At 46.3% G+C, this 12,111-nt stretch overlaps 1 protein-coding gene across 5 annotated transcripts in view; it reads right to left on the minus strand.

Moving 5' to 3' along the window:
- The window catches only part of PCNX1 (pecanex 1), an 86,948-nt gene that overhangs the window by 58,358 nt on the left and 16,479 nt on the right, over positions 1-12,111 (minus strand). For all 5 annotated transcript variants that reach the window (XM_073638895.1, XM_073638894.1, XM_073638893.1 and 2 more), the window contains exons 2-4: positions 4,858-5,066; positions 3,759-3,864; positions 3,098-3,137 (exon numbers count right to left, since the gene is read on the minus strand). In XM_073638895.1, the coding sequence (XP_073494996.1) occupies positions 3,098-3,137; positions 3,759-3,864; positions 4,858-5,066 (355 nt within the window). The remainder of the gene's footprint in view (positions 1-3,097; positions 3,138-3,758; positions 3,865-4,857; positions 5,067-12,111) is intronic.

Here is a 12,111-nt window from a genome sequence, read left to right on the forward strand (position 1 = left end):
AATAAAGATTATACTTACCTTCTGATGGCCCCCGGTCTTTTCTCCGCTGTGTCCAGTCTCTTGTACGGCTCGTTGTGGTGTGAACGGACCTTTCATGACGTCATTTATTCATGTGACAGGTCAGGTAACGTCATGGAAGGTCCTTTTAGACCATCGCGAGCCGCCCAACACACCGGACGCATCACTATGGAGACCGGGGGCCATCGGAAGGCAAGTATAATCTTTATTTTAAATTCTTTTTTTTAACAGGTACCATGGTACCCGGGTCTGGATGAGAGTCTCTTCTCCAGACCCGGGTACCATCCGCACATTGAATCGCTTAATGCCCACATGTGCACATGTAGTGATGCGGATATTCAATGCAAGTCAATGGCGGCAAATATACTGCGTGTCTGCAAAATTAATGGACGTGCTGCGTATTTTTCCGCAATGATAATCTGCAGCGGAAATTTCTGCGGCATGTGCACAGCACATGCGGATTATCATTGGGGACCATGGGGCACGTATTAACAAGCGTTTTTTAAGCATTTTCGCTGCGGAAATTCCACGGCAAAAACGCTTGAAAATAGCATAGTGGGCACGCGTGCTATATTTGCTGTATATTTCTTTTGTAACAAAGCCGCATTGATCTCCATCAATGACTGAGGGGGGATCACCCCACTTCACTGAATAGATCCTCTCTAAGATACTGGTAGGGAATCTGTCGACTTTTGAAAACATTTTATAGGCCTGAAACAGACATTGGAGGAGTTTTTCCTTAAGAAATCATATTAAGCACAGTTTAATTCCTCAACACGTTCTCTTATAAACGTGATTAAGTAGACCATACGGTCCTGGAGTTTTCTCCATTCTAAAGTCTCTAATATCTTCCTTTATTTCCGATATTGTTCTAGTTGCACTGTCTTTGGTCTATCATGAAGATTTACATTTTTGCTGACTATTTCTCAAGATCTCTCTCTTCATATGAATCCCTAGAGATGCAGGTCGACATGGACTCTCTCGAATACTGCCATTATATCCTTTACCTCTAACCACTCTCCTTCCCGATTTCCTTTATTACATTATTTTTCTTTTTATCATATTAGGAAGCAGGGTCTGGTTCTCTTCCCTCTATATAATTCCCTCTTCTGCATTCTCTCCTCCAGATCCGGTTTATGCTCCGACAGAAAAGAACACCACCCCCGCATATACAGATGAAATCAGAAGTTTCCATACACTATATAAAAAGACACATCTGCATGTTGTTCTCAATATCTGACCTGAAATCAGAATAAACCTTTCCCGTTTTAGGTCAGTTAGGATTACAATAATTTTAATATTTGCCAAAGGCCAGAATAATGAGAGAGAGAGAGAATGTTAAGGCATTTTTATTACTTACTGCAAAGTCAAAAGTTTACATAAACTAAGATTACTATGCCTTTAAACAATTCTGGATTGCCCATATGATGATGTCATGTGCTTGGAAGCTTCTGATTGTTTTTTTGGCAACATCTGAGTTACTTAGAGACGCTTGTGGATGTATTTTAATGCACACCTGAAATACACTGATTCTTTTTGTAGCATCATGGGAAAGTCTAAAGAAATCAGCCAAGATATCAAGAAGAGAATTGTGGACTTGCACAAGTCTGGCTTATCCTTGGGTACAATTTCAAGAAACCTGAAGGTGCCTCGTTCATCTGTACAAACAATTATACGCAAGTACAAACAAGATGGGAATGTCCAGGCATCACACCGCTGAGGAAGGAGATGGGTTCTGTGTCCCAGAGATGAACGTGCTTTGGTCCAACATGTGCACATCAACCCAAGAACAAAAGCAAAAGAAAGACCTTGTGAAGATGATGGCGGAAGCTGGTAAGATTGTGTCAATATCCACAGTGAAACGAGTACTGTATCAACGTGGGCTGAAAGGTCACTCTGCTAGGAAGAAGCCATTACTCCAAAAGAAACATAAAAAAGCCAGATTAATGTTTGCAAATGCACACAGGAACAAAGACCTTAATTTTTGGAGACATGTCTTGTGGTCTGATGAAACTAAAATTGAAATTTTTGGGCATAATGACCATTGTTACATTTGGAGGAAAGAGGGAGAAGCTTGGAAGCCTAAAAACACCATCCCAACTGTGAACCACAGGGGTGGCAGCATCATGTTGTGGGGTTGTTTTTCTGCAGGAGGGACTGGTGAACTTCACAAAATAGATGGCATCATGAGAAAAGAAGATTACGTGGCAATACTGAAGCAACATCTCAAGATATCAGCCAGGAAGTTACAGCTTGGGCGGAAATGGGTCTCCCAAATGGACAATGACCTGAAGCATACTGCCAAAAAGGTAACAAAGTGGCTTAAGGATAACAAAGTCAATGTTTTGGAGTGGCCACCACAAAGCCCTGATCTCAATCATATTGAAAATGTATGGGCAAAGCTGAAAAGGCTACGAGCAAGGCGACCTACAAACCTGGATCAGTTACACCAGTTTTGTCAGGAGGAATGGGCCCAAATTCCTACCAACTATTGTGAGCTGCTTGTGGAAGGATATCCCAAAGTTTGACCCAAGTCACTCAGTTTAAGGGCAATGGTACCACTGAGATGTTGCCAAAAAATCAGAAGCTTCCAAACACATGACATCATCATATGGGCAATCCAGAATTGTTTAAAGGCATAGTAATCTTAGTGTAGGTAAACTTTTGACTTTGCAGGAAGTAATAAAAATGCCTTAAAACATTCTCTATCTCTCATTATTCTGTCATTTGGCAAATATTAAAATGATGGTAACCCTAATAGACCTAAAACGGGAATGTTTATTCTGATTTCATGTCAGATATTGAGAAAAACATGAATATGTGTCTTTTTATTTAGTGTATGGAAACTTCTGGTTTCAACTGTAGTTAGAGGGGTTGCCCTCATGACTTACTGGAATACTCTTCTCTAAAGCAAGCTACTAAGTCCTAACACTACTTTTTTGTGGTCTATGATGCAGTCACTGAATGTCATGTTGCAAACTGGAATTTTTTTCCCACACGGAGAACGTTAAACTCATTATTAATCAAAAATATTGCAAAAAATTATGTCCCTAATAACTTTAGTTTGGTTTACTCTTACCTTTACTTGTTGATGCCACTCCATATCTAGACATTCCAACCTGTAGAGGGGGAAAGCAAAGAAATAATGTAATTAAAATGTATATAGTAAAGTTTGGTTGTAAAAAATGTAAAGTGCTGCAGAATATGTTCACGATATAGAAATAATAATAATATCATTGTTAAAAACCTCCATTCATTAAAGGGGTTGTCCACAACTTTTATATTGATGACCTATCTTTATTGGTGGTGGTGGGATAGGCAGAGCCCTCACACGATCAATGCTAGCGCCCAGTCAGATGCGATTAGTTGCAGAGCTGCACAGCTCCGCCAACTGTATAGTGGCCACAGCGGGGTACTGCAGATCCATTCATTCGAATAGAGACGAATCTGCAATACCCGGCTGCGGGCACTCGACAGTTGATGGAGCTGTGCAGCTCCACAAATGACGACATCTGGCTGTCGCCGGCACTAGGAACTGCACTTTAGGCTACGTTGCCACGATGACCTTTTGAGGTTTCAGATTTTCTGTACCATTTCTGCACCCATTGAGTAAAATGGGTTACTTGCATTTTTTTTTTTTATAAACTACGGAGCATAAAAAAAACTCACCGAAACCTCAGTGGGAACGTAGTCTTAAACTTATAGGTACAAAGTTTTTTGGGTGACAGTGTAGTTCATACCTGGTTACTTGGATCCAACCCAGAATAGGAATTACGTGAGCTGCATCCAACAGGAGGGGTGGCTTCTCTAACAAACTCCGACATCTCAATCCCTCCACCAGGGTCGCTGACAGAGGAAACAAAAGGTTTATTTAAGAATCATAAGAATGTGGTGAACAGTGATGTTAATGTTGGAGATCATATTTTTTTACATTGTAAAAGTAATTAACATTAAAGAAGAGCTAGCAAAAACGCTAAATAAAATGTAAACAAAGCTAAATATATAGCCCATTGCCATTAATTGGCGTTTATAAAGTTACCCATGGGTCCCTATTCGTGATAAGCACAAGTGCTCATTACTAGGGTATGCACTGAGTATCGCAGGTGCTCGAGTGACATGTTCACGTCCCAGAGGCCGCATGCTTCGCGGCTGTTAAGACACAAAACATGCGGGATTGCCCATGTATGCGAGGCAATCCCTGCATGTTTTGTGGCAGTCTGACAGCTGCGAAACATGTGGGCGCGGGGACCCGTCTTGAACATGTCACTCGAGCACCCGCAATACTCTGTGCATACCCTAGTAACGAGCACTTGCGCTCATCATTAGTCCCTATGATAACATTTCTTGCCTGTGCACTTCTCTTTTTTTTAGTTACAGGTACATTGCAGAAAAATCACATTCCAACACAAAATATCCACTTATATCAACAAACAGCATACTGATATACCCAAAGTTCCTACTGTGATTCATTTGTTGTTTTTCAGCGGTTCTTTACATTTCAGTATGATCAGAAACCCTGGAAATGGGATCACATTAGGCTCTTTTTTCCATGGCATTTGACCACCACTTTTTCAGTACATATCAGTATAGGAAAACACCTGATTAAGGGTTCTTATTCTCTTAGATAGGAGCCGACCTGCAGTAAAGCATAGTGCAGTTCCGTTCAATGTTTACATGGGACTGCGGCTGGAGCTAACAGCTGATTAATGGAGGTGCGGTGTGTCAGATCCTCACCAATCTTATAATGATGACACATCCTAAGGATATTACCAGAAAACTCCTCTAAATTCGCCTCTGCAGTGTACGGAGCAGGTAGCGTCAGAAGAGATGCCCTCTTACCCAGGTCCATTGCTGTCTTCTCTTCTGGCTGAGCTGTCACTACGTTCCGCCTTTGCGACCCTCTCCGTCAACTCACTGGCACTCCTCTCCACAATTTCTCCTTCATCCAGGGCCCTGTGTAGTCGGTAGTTCACAAGCTTTAACACTATGAAAACAGCTGCTACCACAGGGCAGTACACAGCTACGATCACCAGAGAAGAGGTAAGTGCCTGTAGGAGGGGGAAAAGTGTAAGATATAAAATGACAATTGCAAAAGAAAAAGACAAGCTACATATCAAATTTGTATAACATGTGGTCTGAAGTCTTTAAGGTACCCATATAAGTATTATTTTAGGGTTAGGTGCACACCCAAAAGAGCCTAGCTGGCAATTTAATTTCCTAAAACGGCAAAAGGCAAAATCTCATCCAGACCAGGTTTCATGCATTTTTTTAACTGATCTATTACCAAAAGTCAATGGATAAAAAAAAAAGTTTAGACAAACTGTTTAAAGGGTTATTCCCATCTCCAAAATCCTATCCCAATATGTAGTAAGTGTAATAATATTAGCAAATACCTACAATTAGAAATGTAGTATATTTTCTGATTCGCTATGTCTCTTACCCCATGAACAGGGCATTGCAGTAGCTTAGATATCCATGGTTATGACCGCTAACAACTGTCACTATGAGTGGTCGTAACCATGGATACCCAAGCTACTGCAATGGCCAACACATGGGATAAAAGACATAGCAAATCAGGAGAACTATACTACATTTCTAATTGGAGGTATTTGCTAATATTATTATTACACCTACTACATATTGGGATAGGATCTTGGAGATGGGAATAACCCTTTAAGTGAAAAAAAACAAATGCAACTAGAATGAAAACTGAAAAAAACCCAAAAACAGTGAGTACCTCTAAAACAAGTAAGCCATCTAATGATGCCCTGAAAACACATAAAATAGGTCTCTACTAGCAAGGACGTCCTGTATGTAGTGAGTAGGAATGAACCTTTACCCAGTCTGCAGACAGTTATTTATTTGTCCATGTGTCACAGTATCACGACATTATCGGATGTGTCGACAGATGAAGATTTTCTATACATTCTCTCCATCGGTTCCTTTCTATGTAAACTCCCCACTGCAATCTGAGACTTATAGGTGTTGTGCAAAACTTGCTCATTGTAATTGCGGAGCAATCACTCTACACAGGCCAAGCAGCGAGGACGGCCAGGCACGCGCGCACACCGCACGGCCACTGCATCGACGGACGGGCGCGCGCACACCGCACGGCCACTGCATCGACGGACGGGCGCGCGCACACCGCACGGCCACTGCATCGACGGACGGGCGCGCGCACACCGCACGGCCACTGCCTCGACGGACGGGCGCGCGCACACCGCACGGCCACTGCCTCGACGGACGGGCGCGCGCACACCGCACGGCCACTGCCTCGACGGACGGGCGCGCGCACACCGCACAGCCACTGCCTCGACGGACGGGCGCGCGCACACCGCACAGCCACTGCCTCGACGGACGGGCGCGCGCACACCGCACAGCCACTGCCTCGACGGACGGGCGCGCGCACACCGCACAGCCACTGCCTCGACGGACGGGCGCGCGCACACCGCACAGCCACTGCCTCGACGGACGGGCGCGCGCACACCGCACAGCCACTGCCTCGACGGACGGGCGCGCGCACACCGCACAGCCACTGCCTCGACGGACGGGCGCGCGCGTGAACCGCACAGCCACTGCCTCGACGGACGGGCGCGCGCACACCGCACAGCCACTGCCTCGACGGACGGGCGCGCGCACACCGCACAGCCACTGCCTCGACGGACGGGCGCGCGCACACCGCACAGCCACTGCCTCGACGGACGGGCGCGCGCACACCGCACAGCCACTGCCTCGACGGACGGGCGCGCGCACACCGCACAGCCACTGCCTCGACGGACGGGCGCGCGCACACCGCACAGCCACTGCCTCGACGGACGGGCGCGCGCACACCGCACAGCCACTGCCTCGACGGACGCGCACCGCACAGTCGCTGCCTCGACGGACGCGCACCGCACAGTCGCTGCCTCGACGGACGCGCACCGCACAGTCGCTGCCTCGACGGACGCGCACCGCACAGTCGCTGCCTCGACGGACGCGCACCGCACAGTCGCTGCCTCGACGGACGCGCACCGCACAGTCGCTGCCTCGACGGACGCGCACCGCACAGTCGCTGCCTCGACGGACGCGCACCGCACAGTCGCTGCCTCGACGGACGCGCACCGCACAGTCGCTGCCTCGACGGACGCGCACCGCAGTCGCTGCCTCGACGGACGCTCACCGCACAGTCGCTGCCTCGACGGACGCACACCGCACAGTCGCTGCCTCGACGGACGCACACCGCACAGTCGCTGCCTCGACGGACGCACACCGCACAGTCGCTGCCTCGACGGACGCGCACCGCACAGTCGCTGCCTCGACGGACGCGCACCGCACAGTCCCTGCCTCGACGGACGCGCACCGCACAGTCACTGCCTCGACGGACGCGCACCGCACAGTCACTGCCTCGACGGACGCGCACCGCACAGTCACTGCCTCGACGGACGCGCACCGCACAGTCACTGCCTCGACGGACGCGCACCGCACAGTCACTGCCTCGACGGACGCGCACCGCACAGTCACTGCCTCGACGGACGCGCACCGCACAGTCACTGCCTCGACGGACCCTCGCGCACCGCACAGCCACTGCCTCAACGGACACTCGCGCACCGCACAGCCACTGCCTCGACGGACGGGCGTGCACTGCACGGTCGCCGTACAGTCACTGCCTCGACGGCCGGGCGTGCACTGCACGGTCACCGTACAGTCACTGCCTCGACGGCCGGGTGTGCGTGCACCGCACAGTCCCTGTCTCCAGTACAAGGAAGAGACTGAATATTATTCTTATGCTTTCACAAGACAAAGTTGTGCAAAACCACACATCCATTTCTAAGAATGACCGCTGCTAACTACAACATTCTGTTATGACTGACTCATTTCCTTTCCAGGCAAAGAAGAACAGCGTGTAACATACTCCAGGAGTAAATCATAACTCGCCACCTAAAAAACAATCTCATTTCTCCACTTGAATCACAAAATGATCACAATGTAGTCTGCAAAAAAAAAAAAAAAATTGCAACTAGGAGAAGCACAGAAAATGACAACTTTAGGCTACTCCTAAGTGTAGGGCAAGATGAACTTCCCCCGCCACCACGGCCGATTGTCAGATGATTTTGTCTCACAATTGTGCAGCCATTGGCCCCTTTGTGCGTGAGCGAAGCTTTGGCCTCACTGCTGCCCCATGGCGGCCGTACCCTAAGTGAATCCGTACGTGAAGCTGTGTGGAAGCCATAGTAATGGCAGGACGAGCATTGTACTATACTGACGCTCTACCTGGGGTTATTTCTAGGGTTGAGCGAGTATGTTCTGTCTGAGTATGCTCGGGCCGAGCTCCGAGTATTTACAGCTGCTCGATGATCAGGTTAAATCGCTCCCGTGTGCATGATTTGCACACGGGAGCAATTTAACCTCATCACCGAGCAGCTATAAATTCTCGGAGCTCGGCCAGAGCATACTCGGCGAAAGGGTTAATAGAACATACTCGCTCAACACTAGTTATTACATCACTCGACCATCAGAAAGTGGGCACAGAAAAGGGTAAAGCCTGTGACTGGCAGCAGCAGTCAGGTAAGCAGAAGTGAGCAGCCCCAGGATATTGCTCTTCAAGTCAACTCAACGCTGCAGTCAACCACAGGCTTCAGTGGTCCAGTTGACAAACATTTATATATTTTGCACACAAGCTTTGATCACAGCACAATTATAACATTATCTCTCAAAAGCATTATATGTATGAGTACATGTCGATATCAATGCAGCTGAAAGGGGTTGTCCACTACTTGGATAAACCAGTCTCAATCAGCATGTTTGTCCTGTGTCAAATAACACTCCGGTGCTGCAGAGATGTCGGCACTAGTGTCAAGCAAGCCCTGCAGCCAATCAGCGCTGACCTCACTTGTGCTTTCAGGCGAATCAAACGTCTAGAGGAAGTGAGTGGCTAGCTGCAGATCCGACTTCCTGTTCATTTTTGATTTGTCAGAAGGCGGGGAGAGAGAATAAGTCAGTGTTGATTGTCACACGAGCCCTGCAGCCAATGTGATGGCAGCTCAAGGAGAGCAAGTGCCGACACTGCTGGAGCGGCATCAACTACTAATTAGATAACCCCCTTTAAGGCAGGCAAATAGACTGGGGGAAAAAGCAGGGTTTTTAAGTCACTTACATGCAATTTTTTTGTACAGTAAAGAGGACAAATCCTTTAATAAAGTGATTTGCAAAGTTTCATAACTTTTCACACGGGACAAAATTATTTAAAAAAAAATAAAATTTGGCTACTCTTTAAGGCCCCCAAACACATTAGTTAACTGTTCACAGTCTCGAACGTTCCTGTGTATGTTGTAGTTGGGAGAGAAAGAGGATAGCCGATCGATCATGTGGCCGACAGCTATCTAATGTGCATGGGAGCCTTTACCCACAGCCACGGTTTGGTACTCAATATACATCTCGCACATGGAAACTTATGCTCGAGGCAAATAATTCTCAAATTTATTTTTTACCTATTTTCCTGGCTTATATAGCGCCATTAGTTGCACAGCGCTTTACAAACATCATCATCACTGACCCCATTGGGGCTCACAGTCTTCATTCCCTATCAGTATGTCTTTGGAGTGTGGGAGGAAACCGGCGAACCCGGAGGAAACCCACGCAAACACGGGGAGAACATACAAACTCCTGGCAGAGGTTTGCCTTCGGCATACAAGATGTGCATCTTTCTTTCTATCCGATATCCCCCTCCTTATGAAAATCAAAGTAATGCTGTATCCAAATTTGTATCTCAGGGAAGAATGATACAATAGAATTTTTCTACTGCATGGAACTTAAAGAATAATCTATTCCTTCCAAGACACAAGATGCAGTTCACAAGCAGAGACTGGTCTGTGAAAGCTTCCTGGCGACTACATGTAACAATGGCTTGTTATGAATGGAGCGCAGACACAATGGCTGCAGCTGTTCAGACTGCAAGGAAATCTAACAGTATTATCACCTGAGTAGCTTCAGAAAAGAAAAGCAGGAAAAACATGCCACTTGGCTTGTTTCATAGATGCCCTAAGGAAGCTGCAAGACTACAGATGCCAGACCACACAACCCCCATCATTTCACGCTACGTCACAAGCAAGGCGGCAGTGACTGGGTATATGCTTGTATGTGTTACAGAAATATCAGGAACGGCTGCATACTTGCCTTCCAGATACAAATTAGAAAACTAAGCCCAGAATTAAATAAGTTACATTTTTTCGCAAAATAGTCTGGGACTGGAGCTTGGTGGGCAGATCCAGACACAGGAGTGTGGTTTTATTTCCACAGACCCCTTAAGGGATGATGTTGGCAGAGTATCCTACAGAGGCCTCAAGGCTGAAGATAGATAGATGTGGTTGGCAGAACAAATGGTATATGCCACCGTCCAGCACCTTATAGGAAAGACCGCCTATACACATTCACACAATGGTTTTTTTCAGGGGGCCAAAAAGGTCTGCTTTTCATACAGTCTTTGGTTGTTTCTCTATGAAGCTTCTTTTTTTTTGCCCCCAGTTTTTAGCATTTTCTGTTATGGCGAATTTGACTTTTTTTTTTATTTATTTATTTTTTTTAATTCATTCAACAATAGCTGTTTTGGAAGCTCAAAAACACAAGCAGGCATCTTCCGGGTGACTATTGAGCCTTCCCATCGATTTGTATTGTAAAGTATTGAGCGTCTTCAAAGTGGAAAACACCTGAATTGTCAGGTCCATTGTCTTTTAACCGCTTGGAGTCTTTGCAAATCTGAAGTTCTTAAGAGACATTCAAAAGAATGAACATAGGAGCAGCAAATTGTTGTTGCATAGAAATTTATATGGTTATTAGTGATGAACGAGTATGTTTTGTTAACCCTTTCACCAACTATTTACAGCTGCTCGGTGATATGTTTGCATCGCTTCCGTGTGCATGATTTACATCGCTTCCGTGTGCATGATTTACATCGCTTCCGTGTGCATGATTTACATCGCTTCCGTGTGCATGATTTGCGTCGCTTCCGTGTGCATGATTTGCGTCGCTTCCGTGTGCATGATTTGCGACTGTTTTTGTTAGCCCATTTCAGGCTGGTTTTGGGAGCGGACCCACTCCAAACCCATGAAGCTATCCCTAGGGCTATGAATAGAATCGGACTACAGGTAAGGCAGCCATACACATTACATGGTCGTTAGCCAAACCCTCTGGGCAGATTTTCCCATACACAGGAGCACAGGTTTGGTCTAGCACAGACGACTAGTCAGACAGGCCGGTCCCAACAGCTTCTCCTCCCTGCTGCCCTGGAATGACAGGTCCCTTTCTATACATGCATGCAGGCAGAGAACTGTCAGTCACCACACATTTGGCAGGTATTACTTATGGTTAAAGTGACAAAAAAGTGACAAAGTGGAAAGATCACCAGAAGAATAAAAAATACTTTAAAATAGGCTGCGCGGCTGCAATAACATAGTAACATAGTCTTCCTTCAACCTTAAAAACTAAGTCCATCTAGTTCAACCCATAGCCTAACATGTTGATCCAGAGGAAGGCAAAAAAAAAAAAACCACGTGGCAAACACTAAGCTCCACATTGGGGAAAAAAATTCCTTCCTGACTCCATACGACAATCAGACTAGTTCCCTGGATCAACGCCCTATCAAGGAATCTAGTATATATAACCTGTAATATTATACTTTTCAAGAAAGGCATCAAGGCCCTTCTTACATTTTAGTAGTGAATCACTTATTACAACATCATGCGGCAGAGAGCTCCATAGTCTCACTGCTCTTACAGTAAAGAATCCCCGTCTGTGATTATGATTAAACCTTCTTTCCTCCAGACGTAGAAGATGCCCCCTTGTCCCTGTCTCAGGCCTCAGAGTAAAAAGATCAGTAGAAAGGTCTTTGTACTGTCCCCTCATATTTGTACATGATAATAAGATCACCCCTAAGGCTGCGTGCCCACTATGCGTTTTTCAAGCGTTTTTTTGCAGCGGAATTTCCGCAACGAAAATGCCTAAAAAACGCTTGGTAATAAGTGCCCCATGGTCCCCAATGATAATTCGCATTTGCAGTGCACATGCTGCGGAAATTTCCACTGCGGATTATCATTGCGGAAAAATCCGCAGCATGTCCAT

This window comes from Phyllobates terribilis, unplaced genomic scaffold (genome assembly GCF_046119375.1).
Source record: "Phyllobates terribilis strain yellow unplaced genomic scaffold, ASM4611937v1 Scaffold_7__3_contigs__length_470593459, whole genome shotgun sequence".
NCBI classification, from domain to species: Eukaryota; Metazoa; Chordata; class Amphibia; order Anura; family Dendrobatidae; genus Phyllobates; species Phyllobates terribilis.